We start from the raw sequence: 12,136 nt of genomic DNA on the forward strand, positions 1-12,136 counted from the left end.
GAAAAAGGGCGATCCATATACATGGAAAACAAGTGCACTGAATAGCTTGGCGATGCGACGCGTGCATTGATCTCCTGTGTTTGGTTTGAACAGTCAATTTGTGTTGACAGACTCCTGTAAAAGGTCTCAATTCATAGGTTTTGCTGTTGGCATCATCTTTGGTGTCTTTTGTTTCCTGACACTTCCCTAATCTTGTCCTAACAGCTTCGTTTACACAACCGCATACTTGGCAAGGACTGGTAACTTTACCACGTCAGAACAAATATATCAAAATTAATCTGCTTACCTTGGCAGGAGGGCAAGAACAGGAGTAAAAATACAGACTAGGTAGAAAGAAGCTTCTGACATCTGGTCTTCCATTATCCAGTATGGGGACGGCGTTTCACAAGAAACACATATGGCGCTGTATGCCAACGAAACAGTAAAATAGACTACGACGCTGCCAACCATTGTGATCCAGTGTACGATCGTCTGGAATTAAAAACATGAAATGCAATTGGTAATCATTGAAAATAGACGTGATTAATACATAATAAATGACAATATTCTCATCTGCTTTTTTCCCCCAACATTTCCTTGCAGAAAGAACTCTCTGGACCCAACTAGTACACTGTGTTATGCGGAGATGGTGCCGATATAGTGAATTTTGCATTAGATAGAACAATTTATATCAGTTTTGGCCAGAGTTTTCCTGGGATCTTCAAAAAGTTACATAATGGATGCAGTTCTATAAACTATGATGTCATATACATTGTTCACGTGACTGCTGCAGCCAATCATTGGCGTCATCCAAGTGTTATTGTTGGGGCTACCGATTGGTCACAGCGGTGACATAAATGGTGTGTATTGTGTCATTGTTGTAGGACTAGCAATAGGATATATGAGGTTTGTGTTTGTGTAGGTTTTTTTTTCTATTGTTCGGGAACTTTTTGAAATTCCTGGATCCCCCTTTCTGAGAAACACATTAGAATACAACACATTTTACTTAAAAACTATTTACCGTGACATTATTAGGTTTCTTTCATACCGTGCTCATAGCCATACTTCTGCATAACCATTGGTGTGACATGTAGAAGAAAGCACAGAGATAGCATACGGCGTAAAGTAGCCATACACATCCTGATATAACAGATCCTGTTTGTTGCACCAGATTAATGTATAGTAAATCTGAGGTCATTGTTGGGAAGAGCATAGAGTCCTGCTGAGAAATCGCTGCATGGTACTGAGGCCATATTGTATTCTGTCAGCAGAGCAGTAGAAATCAATGTTGGCATTGATTAGATTAGACTGATTGGATGCTCGCGCTTACTTCTCCAATACATTCACTAAAATCTTTAACGGGAGACAACGTTACTCCTAATTATATGAAACAATTCTAAAACAAACGCTGCATTACAACTTACCCAATCCTTTATCTCAATGGCAAGATGAAGCAATATAGTGAAGAGGGCACAAGTGTTCATAGGAGTGCCCAATGAGTACAGGTCAATCCCAGATTTATAGAATGTCTACAAGGGAAACAACAATGTTCATTAAATAAGGTACACACAGTGCCAACCAATATAGCCGCATATTTAATTTATCTCAGTGCATCTCCTTACGTGTACCATAATCGGTAGTGACACTTACTTGAACTAATGCACAACAATTACTTTCTACAGCATCCTATCTTAAAATTGATGCTTTATTATCAATGTTTAGTTGTATTGCACCTGTGTGAATAACTACATAGAGCTTATTTCTGGGAATAACTACATATAGTGATATATCTTGTGATACCCACAGTAGTTACACCTCTGGTGACACCCACGAGCAGCTGCACCTCTGGCGACACCCACGAGTAGCTGCACCTCTGGCGACACCCACAAGTAGCTGCACCTCCTGCGACACCCACGAGTAGCTTAACCTCTGGTGACACCCACAAGTAGCTGAACCTTTGGTGACACCCACAAGTAGCTGAACCTTTGGCGACACCCACAAGTAGCTGAACCTCCAGCGACACCCACAAGTAGCTGAACCTCCAGTGACACCCACAAGTAGCTAGACCTCTAGTGATACCCATGAGTAGCCACACGTCCGACGAATCTCACGAGTAGCTGAACCACCGGTGACATCCATAAGTAGCTAGACCTCTGGTGACACCCATGAGTAGCTGCACCTCTGGAGAATCCCACGAGTAGCTGCACCTCCGGTGACACCCACAAGTAGCTGCACCTCTGGAGACTCCCAAGAGTAGCTGCACCTCTGGCGACACCCACAAGTAGCTGCACCTCCTGCGACACCCACGAGTAGCTTAACCTCTGGTGACACCCACAAGTAGCTGAACCTTTGGCGACACCCACAAGTAGCTGAACCTTTGGCGACACCCACAAGTAGCTGAACCTTTGGCGACACCCACAAGTAGCTGAACCTTTGGCGACACCCACAAGTAGCTGAACCTTTGGCGACACCCACAAGTAGCTGAACCTTTGGCGACACCCACAAGTAGCTGAACCTCCAGCGACACCCACAAGTAGCTGAACCTCCAGCGACACCCACAAGTAGCTGAACCTCCAGCGACACCCACAAGTAGCTGAACCTCCAGCGACACCCACAAGTAGCTGAACCTCCAGTGACACCCACAAGTAGCTAGACCTCTAGTGATACCCATGAGTAGCCACACGTCCGACGAATCTCACGAGTAGCTGAACCACCGGCGACATCCATAAGTAGCTAGACCTCTGGTGACACCCATGAGTAGCTGCACCTCTGGAGAATCCCACGAGTAGCTGCACCTCCGGTGACACCCACAAGTAGCTAGACCTCTGGTGACACTCATGACTAGCCGCACCTCTGGAGAATGCCATGAGTAACTGCACCTCCGGTGACACCCATGAGTAGCTGGACCTCAGATGACACTCATGAGTAGCCACACCTCTGGAGAATCCCATGAGTAACGGCACCTCCGGTGACACCCACAAGTAGCTAGACCTCTGGTGACACTCATGACTAGCCGCACCTCTGGAGAATCCCATGAGTAACGGCACCTCCGGTGACACCCACGAGTAGCTAGACCTCTGGTGACACCCATGAGTAGCTGCACCTCTGGCAAATCCCTTGAGTAGCTGCACCTCTAGCGACACCCAGAAACAAACAGATACATCTGGCAACACCTCGAAAAGCTATAGATCTGACAGCACGCATTTGTAGCTATACCGTCAGAAACAGTTCATTACATGGTTACAAGTTTTGGAAAATTAGGAATGGCTGTGTTCTAGCTAGATTGTAAAATATTTTTCACCAATTATTGATGCCCTGCTTAAATGCTTACATTTTCAGTCATTTCCTTCATCTATCCTTCCAAACATTTCTTTATTAAACAATAATCGACTTGCAATATTGCAGACAAAATGAAATACTTACAAGGTAAGGAACAAAGAAGCAGATAAGACTTTGATAGAAGGCATCCAGGATGGCTATCCAAAACGTAGACATCTTATATGACTACAAGAAACAAATAGACAATGTTACTAAAAGGTATCAAACATATACATTCATTTCTGTGACTCATAAGGAAGTGTAAGGTGAAGCTCTTAAGGTACCTTCACATTAAGCGACGCTGCAACGATCCAGACAACGATCCGGATCGCTGCAGCGTCGCTGTTTGGTCGCTGGAGAGCTGTCACACAGACAGCTCTCCAGCGACCAACGATGCCGGTAACCAGGGTAAACATCGGGTTACTAAGCGCAGGACCGCGCTTAGTAACCCGATGTTTACCCTGGTTACCAGCATAAAAGTAAAAAAAAAAAAAAACACTACATACTTATCTTCCGCTGTCTGTCCCCCGGCGCTGTGTTTTCCTGCACTGTGTAAGCACAGCGGCCGGAAAGCAGAGCGGTGACATCACCGCTGTGCTTTCCGGCTGGCCGGCGCTCACAGCCAGTGCAGGAAAGCACAGCGCCGGGGACAGACCGCGGAAGGTAAGTATGTAGTGTTTTTTTTTTTTTCTTTTATGCTGGTAACCAGGGTAAACATCGGGTTACTAAGCGCGGGCCTGCGCTTAGTAACCCGATGTTTACCCTGGTTACCAGTGAAGACATCGCTGAATCGGCGTCACACGCTGATTCAGCGATGTCTGCAGGAGGTCCAGCGACGAAATAAAGTGCTGGACTTTCTGCAGCGACCAACGACATCACAGCAGGATCCTGATCGCTGCTGCCTGTCAAACTGAACGACATCGCTGGCCAGGACGCTGCAACGTCACGGATCGGTAGCGATATCGTTCAGTGTGAAAGTACCTTTAGGCTGTAGTTCCAAATCTGCTGGCTGACTAGGGACTTGAGATTATTCTGGCTCCAAGACCTAGGTGCGACTACAGCTCTTTCAGCTATGCTCCTTTCAATAAAGGGGTTGTCCAGGGTTAAAAAAATGACAAAGAAGGGACTGAAAATCCAAAGAACTAGTCATTCCTAGATAAGAGATAGGGAATCTATTTGCATTCCAAAAGTGAGTGTAGATTGAGTCACTGCGCCCCAGGGTCCTGGTCATCGCAGTGGTATTGCTTTCCTCTCGGGGAGAGTGATGCTATGTTTGGAGGCAAAGAAGGATAACTGCATCCAGGTATCACAAACAAGCAACACATTCACACTCCAGGCCACCAGGGGGAGCTCCTGCTCCTATTTATTAGGTCACTCCCTACATAGATATAATTGGTAGTCTGTAGGGAAAGTTAGTCAGTTCCAGAAGTTAGTTCCTGACAGAGCTCCAGACAGGAGTTCTGTAGGAGTTCAGTTCCAGACAGTAGTCTGAGGAGGACAGAAGGTTAAAGGAGATGTGCATGCCCTCAGAGCTGCAGCTCCCATAAAGAGACATTGAAAGGCAGAATTGTATTGCAGCGAGCATGAAGGAAGTCGAAGCAAAGGAGATGATACCAGAAGGGGACCAGCCCCGCTCAGGCTGCCTCCTTCTGAGGTGCAAAATCCTGGTAGCCGGAACACCGAGGGAGTAAGGACCTCTACGCCTTATTTCAGAGACCGGCAGGACAGCTAATTGCAGGTTACCTGTCCGCACCTACACCCAGGAGGCAAGGTGACATCTACAGTGCCGGGTTATCTAAGAGACCCTATAAACAGGCTCAAGTCACCAGTCATACGGGTTTTGTCCTATTATATAAGGGGGACAGAGAGAGTGAAACATCGCATCTGTGAGACCCTTATGTGAAGCCATAGGCAGTAAGGGACTACACCACTGTAGCGCAAGGGAAGGCTACTGATTTTCACCTGGACAAGGGAACTCTGGACTTGCCTCCAAACCGGCTGGACTCTGCCTGCCCTGTGATTTGGTACCCTGGACTGTGGATGCTGGAGCCTTCAGTAAAGGTAAAGAGACTGCAAACTTGTGTCCTTGTTCTTCTCTGCGCCTCTCACCATACCACCATCTACATACTGGGAAGCCCTGGGGACATACTTCACCTGTGGGAAGGTATACCATCTAGTTGCCATAGCATCACCCCAGTGGACCCCTTAAAGCAGCGTCGGTCACCTTGACTGAATACCACAGGTGGCGTCACGAACGTAAACTTTATCCCTTTAAAGACCTTTCCCGTTTATACGGACGTCCAAGGGCCACAGACCGGCTCAGCCACCGTGACATCCCCCTGTGAACTGAAGGACCCGGTACCGAGTACCCTACAGCCCTTGGGGGGCGATCCAAAAGCACTATAGGAGAAGATGCCTGCAGTAATGAGAATGCCTGGCTGCAGGCATCCTGTGCCTAGTTCTTTGGATTTACAGTATACAAGGGCGGGGCCCCTACTAGCGCCCCAATCCAGTCTGTAGCGCCAAGATTTAAAAATAAAGACGGGACGATGACAAAATCATTCACTTGTTCAATGCCTGCTGCTCCAGTGCCGCTGCCCAGATGGTCCAGACAATCTTTGCGAAATGTGATAATTTGCTGATAATGCACAAGTGACTGCTGCAGCCAATCACTGGCTTAAGTAATCATGGTAGCATGGTCGGCTTGTCATCACTGCAGGAAAGTTCTTGGGAATTCAGGTTAGCGAGTATAACTTATTTTATCGCATTCTCTGCTTCATGGCCATTTTTTAATCACAGACAACCCCTGTAATAATATTAAGGACACATTTAGGCTACGACATACAGTTTTTTTTCTTGGATGTATTTGGAGCAGAAATGGAGTGCATACTCTCCAAAACCTCCTGAAAAAGTCAAAACTTCTCGAAACTTTGGAGGTCCTGCTCAGTTTCTGCTCCAAAAACCCGTCACAAAGACTCTGTGTGCACATAGCCTTACAGAACATGGTTGGCTTTGTAGACATCCGAGAGCAAGATGACTAAACAAATCTTTATACCACAAAATCAATGTAGGAATAGCAGATGACTATCTTTATGCTTCACTGAATGTAAAAAAAGAAACATTTTTTACAAGTCACTCAAGGTCTGTATGTTGTTACTTGATAACTTGGTGAAAAGTATATAATTTATTCAATTAAATATTAACATGGCTGTTCAAATAGAGAACAAAAGCAATTTGCCTCACGATGTAAAATTAATATGCTTCTTCAGGGATAACTATTTGCCAAGGGTAATCGGAATCAAAGCTAAATATCAGCATTTCTGACAGCTTCGGATGTGAAATAGACCAAGCGGTGGATTAGACATTGACGTGGCATACCGTACCTCAGACCGCTGGCCGCTTTTATAAAGCTCTGGCAAATTTAGGAGTGTTTCTGCCGATACATCCTTGTCCAATACGCCAAACACAAGTGGAGGCACAGAGGTGAAGATGAGATTGAAGAAGATCAGCTGCCAATAGTCAATCATCGTAGTACCCGAGAAGCCACAGAAGAACTGGAACCAGAACAGGAGGTTGACATACGCCTGGCCAAAAGAAAGAACAACTTTATTAAACAGTTTTCAGGAGAAACATGGCCATCTGGACATTAGGAAGGACAGTCGCCACAGTTGGTATACTACCCACAATGGTTAGGGTTTTATCAAGAAAAGAATGGAGAAGATCATGGACTTTGGAAGGAACTAGAAAAACTAGTTAACATAGGACCAAGCTAGCACTGATATAGGTGACCAAAGGTAAAAATGTCTTATCAGAAGATACATTTTGTCAGAGTGAAGCTTAATATCCTGCATGAATCACTGGCAGAGGCCCAGGCATATATGTCAACAGCATTTTCTTAAGCTACATCTGCATTTCCTGATGTTGGTGAAGACCAACTTTGGGCATAATATTATATTATGTCTATTGGTCAGTTATTACAGCCACATTGAGAGATTTTTGGAGAACCCAAAGGGTCTGTCACAGGAGCAACATGGGCAGCTTTTCTGAAGTTAGGCCCATCATAGTCGATAGCCAACCATGTGGCCTCTAGATAGAGTTAATGAGTTTACAGATGTTCCACAAGGTTTGTGAAAATGTACCGTCACATTAAGCGACGCTGCAGCGATATAGGCAATGATGCCGATCGCTGCAGAGTCGCTGTTTCGTCGTTGTGTAGTCGCTGGAGAGCTGTCACACAGACAGCTCTCTAGCGACCAACGATGCCGAAGTCCCCTGGTAACCAGGGCCGTGCTTAGTAACCCGATGTTTACCCTGGTTACCATTGTAAATGTAAAAAAAAACAAACACATACTCACATTCCGGGGTCTGTTCCCCGGCCTCAGCTTCCCTGCACTGTCTCAGCGCCGGCCAGCCGTAAAGCAGAGTGGTGACGTCACCGCTGTGCTTTACGGCCGGCCGGCGCTCACAGTCAGTGCGGGAAGCACAGCGCCGGGGGACAGACACCGGAATGTAAGTATGTAGTGTTTGGGTTTTTTTTTACATTTACAATGGTAACCAGGGTAAACATCGGGTTACTAAGCGTGGCCCTGCGCTTAGTAACCCGATGTTTACCCTGGTTACCAGTGAAGACTTCGCTGAATCGGCGTCACACACGCCGATTCAGCGATGTCTGTGGGAGATCCAGCGACGAAATAAAGTTCTGGCCTTTCTGCTCCGACCAACGATGTCACAGCAGGATCCAGATCGCTGCTGCGTGTCAAACACAATGATATCGCTATCCAGGACGCTGCAACGACACGGATCGCTAGCGATATCGTTGTTAAGTCGCTCAGTGTGAAGGTACCTAAAGACACAAACCTCTTACAATCTTATCTTGGGATCTGTTGAGTCAAGAACAAAAGCAAAGCAGGACACATTTGTAGTCCTCCTGACTGAGGGTCACACTGGTTGGATACCTACAAATTGGACACTAGTGGTAGTACATCCTGGGTACTTCTGGTCAGATGGCCTCACCTGACATCATAACGTACATTGTGGGGCCTAGTAAACCCCACAGGCTCCCAGGATGCCAGGCCAAGAGTATAAGCCGCAAGAGTGAAGACCATCCTGGTCCAGATGCATTGTTGGACAGGACTCAATGCTGGACCAGAGCAGCATGAATGTATATTGACTCGAATTGATGGCATATTTTAGTTTTATGCTATGAAAGTATTCCCATAAAAAAACTCACTCTGACTCGAAGACCTGGTGGCAATCAGGTCATATCCGCAGATCTCTGATAACCAGCTTTTAGCACCAAGGAAAGCAGCTGCAAGATTAGTACATGACACCTATTTGGATTAAAGTGAATCTGTCACCAGGTTTTTGCCACCTAATTTGACAGCATGATGTAGAGCTAGAGACCCCGATTCCAACGTTTTGTCACTTATTAGGTTGCTTGATATAATTGTCATAAAATTACTGTTTTATTAGCAGGAGATTATCACTAGAGGACTAGTAAAGCAGCTGTCATGAGCTCTGTATAATCTCACCTCCACCACTGATTGGCAAGCTTTTGTGATCAGTGGTGGGGGCCGGGTTATACAGAGCTCAGCATTCAGAGAACTGCTAGATCTGCAGCAAATACAACAGTGATTTTATCAAAATGATAGCAAAGCAGCCAGGCAAGTGACAGATCACTGGAATCAGGGTCTCTGTCCCTACATCATGCTGCTCTCAGATGGGGAAGCAAATACCTGGTGACAGATTTCCTTTAAGTCAATCACAGCAGGGGCAACTTTTCACACTGTTCTTCGTAAAGCTCTAGTCAACGTCTCCCGGGATATTTTGATCCAGCTCCTTGTATCATTGGAAGGTTTTTATTATGCCAGTTAATGCACTGAAGGATTTCGGTCTAGAATAATATCCATAAACAGGACTCCGTACAAACTGAAAGGAATTGATCTCAATTCTGCGGATCCATTATCCCAGTGGAGGAATCACATTCGTTTATAAACATGATTAACGTATTCATAAGCTAATGGGCGAGATAGCGGAGCTTTTATGTTGGTGGCAAGCATTGTAAGATTAATGAGTTTGTCTTCTATTGAGCAGTTATAATACTGGAAGGAGGGAAAAAATGGTTTAAAGATTTTCCTTGGCTTTAAGTCTTTATCCCTCATTAAATATGAAATAAAGAAAATACATCTTTATTTTCAGTTTGGTTTTTTTTTTTTTATTTTTCTTTTCACTTTGAATTTCGAGTTGTCGAAATCCTGCGGGCGATTCATTTATTCAAATTAGCTTCATTTCCAGTAATCACATCATTTGGATTATTAAACTTTAAAAAAAAGCAAACTGTTTAATTTGATCTGCGTCAGGAAAAAAAAAAAAATTTTTACAAAAAATGGTTTCCTGGACTACTAAAGGCGAATATAATTTTACGAAACATCTTCACACATTTTCTTACATTAGCACTTTAACCACCAGAAATGATGTGTTGTGTGTGCAAATTGTTAGCTCGAATTTAACTTGATGGATGCCATAATCAATTACTTACTGTGCAAAGATTACTCATAAAACAGCTCTTAAAAAGAAAAAAAATATATTTTTTTTTAGTCTTTCACCGTTTGTGACAGCTGCACATCAATGGAAAAGGATTTCATACAGGAGTGTTCCCGTCTGTATTATTCCTGGACCATAACAATACACATCAAGGGTGGAAGTTTGTTTCCATGCCTCACTGACAACGCAAAAGATATTCTTCATTTCTAATGGACTCAATGATATCTAAAATCCAAAACTTGTCCGCAGCCACCAGGCGGACCCGCGCCCTCCGGCAGCCCACGGTGGATCACCCATTTGGGCCATTTTACATGTTTAATTGGATAACAGTTATGACATTTAGAGCCTAAAAGCTACATACCACATTTTTATAGAAGAAGTAGATGACCATTTTTGCTAGTCGAGTATAGCACCAGTGACCATGGACGAGAAGAAGTTTCTTTAAATGCTTGAAGCGAGATATGGCAAAATCACTGGACATAACAGCCTGGAATCAAAGAGACAAAGCCATATTAGAAATCTATAGGGCCGCCAAATCGGGATGGAAAGGTTTCCCAAAACTGAAGATTTCATAAAAACAATAAATATGAAAAAAAAAGGATTATTATATAATAGGAATATGAGAACCTGGGGAAATACCAGGGCCTCAAAGGAGAACTGGAGAAGATGTGGAAGGTGAAGACAACAGTGATTCCAGTGGTGATAGGAGCACTTGGAGCAGTGACCCCTAAGTTGGGAAAATGGCTACAACAGATCCCAGGAGCATCATCTGAGCTCTGTCCAGAAAAGCAGAAAGCTGGGAACAGCTAAGATCCTGCGCAGAACCTTCAAACTCCCCGGCCTCTGGTAGAGGACCCGAGAATGAGAAAGGACAACAAAGACCACTCCCATGGGGGTGAGAAGGAAGTTGTATATATATATATGTATGTATATATATATATATATATACAAATTATATATATATATATATATATATATATATATATACATACTCACACAACTGAGGAGTTAGTAATAAGTGAAAAGAACAAACAATATATATCTATATATTCAATAATAAGTTAGTTGTTAAATTAAAAACTGGCAAATCCCTCCCTGATCACAGCAAAAATGCATTCAATTGGGTAGAAATATATATTTTTTTGTAGTTGGATTTCATAAAAAAATTTGCCACCGTTTGTCACTTGCTGGCAGCGAAATGAATTAAATCTGCTGAGAGGATTCTCAGTAATGACCAAAAACCACATCAAAGTTGAATGCACAGGGAAACAAAGAGCTTGTAAAAGCCAAACAGTGCAACATTCTTCACAAAACCTAATTGCAATGATGATTTTTTTTTTTTGCCTTAAATACATGCATTTAACAAAAAATAAATTGTTTCCAATGGTGGACAATCCCTTTAAGTCCCCCATACGTAATAGGTAAAAGTCAGCCGAATTGCCAAAGTATATGAAAACAAGTGTGCTGTTAGCATTATTTTCTGTATATGGACACATTAAACTAACTGTCCACCTTTTACAAGTCATCTTGGTGCAGCATTTTGTGCAGATTCATTTCTACGTGTACGTTTATATTGTTCCGATCTCCAATTTTCAAATTCTCGTCTTTGATGAGAAAACTCTGGTTACCTGTAGCCACCACTAGGGGGAGCTTGATGCATACAGGTCACACTTTACACTTATTCATTAAACGGCATGCACTAGGCGCCCTCTAGTGGCAGACAGGAATTGAAATCTAAGCTGGAATGGTGCCATAATTTGGGAAAATTTCTGCCATAAGCAGAAATGAACCGAAATATGTGTCAATGAACACAGGTTCAAATAAACTTGTGATTAAATGACCAGACGCCTGTATATTCTTCCACAGAGATGTGGTACATGGAGCATTGTTCTTGCACCGTCTGCCCTATAACTGCAATAATGGAAACAATTATCGAGGGCAATGGCGATCACTCCACACGCTAAAAGTGACCAGGAGAGAATCTATAGCCATAATCTGGGCACTATGGGAAACGTGACCACCGTACCTGCATTCCTTCCTGGCCAGAAATCCCAATCCCAACGTCTGCGCACTGAATCATGCTGACGTCATTCGCTCCGTCACCTACGAAAGACGATCAGATTTGTCATGTAAGAAGTTTCCGAATAACAGAATTAACTGAATATTCTGCACAATGTCGGGATGTCTTTATATCATTATTTCCAGAATAACGGGGGTAAAGGGGAATAGGCATAAGCTCATTCAAAATAATGCCTGGAAACCATCAGTAAGCAAGATGGAAACCATCAGTAAGCAG

General features: G+C 43.8%; 1 protein-coding gene across 2 annotated transcripts in view; it reads right to left on the bottom strand.

Annotated features, from left to right (window-relative positions):
* ATP10B (ATPase phospholipid transporting 10B (putative)) overlaps nucleotides 1-12,136 on the bottom strand; it is a 605,931-nt gene that overhangs the window by 4,601 nt on the left and 589,194 nt on the right. For both annotated transcript variants that reach the window (XM_069763782.1, XM_069763783.1), the window contains 6 exons: nucleotides 11,867-11,943; nucleotides 10,202-10,327; nucleotides 6,681-6,881; nucleotides 3,403-3,483; nucleotides 1,404-1,508; nucleotides 287-471 (listed from right to left, as the gene is read on the bottom strand). In XM_069763782.1, the coding sequence (XP_069619883.1) occupies nucleotides 287-471; nucleotides 1,404-1,508; nucleotides 3,403-3,483; nucleotides 6,681-6,881; nucleotides 10,202-10,327; nucleotides 11,867-11,943 (775 nt within the window). The remainder of the gene's footprint in view (nucleotides 1-286; nucleotides 472-1,403; nucleotides 1,509-3,402; nucleotides 3,484-6,680; nucleotides 6,882-10,201; nucleotides 10,328-11,866; nucleotides 11,944-12,136) is intronic.

Source organism: Ranitomeya imitator, chromosome 4, assembly GCF_032444005.1.
Source record: "Ranitomeya imitator isolate aRanImi1 chromosome 4, aRanImi1.pri, whole genome shotgun sequence".
Lineage (NCBI taxonomy): Eukaryota > Metazoa > Chordata > Amphibia > Anura > Dendrobatidae > Ranitomeya > Ranitomeya imitator.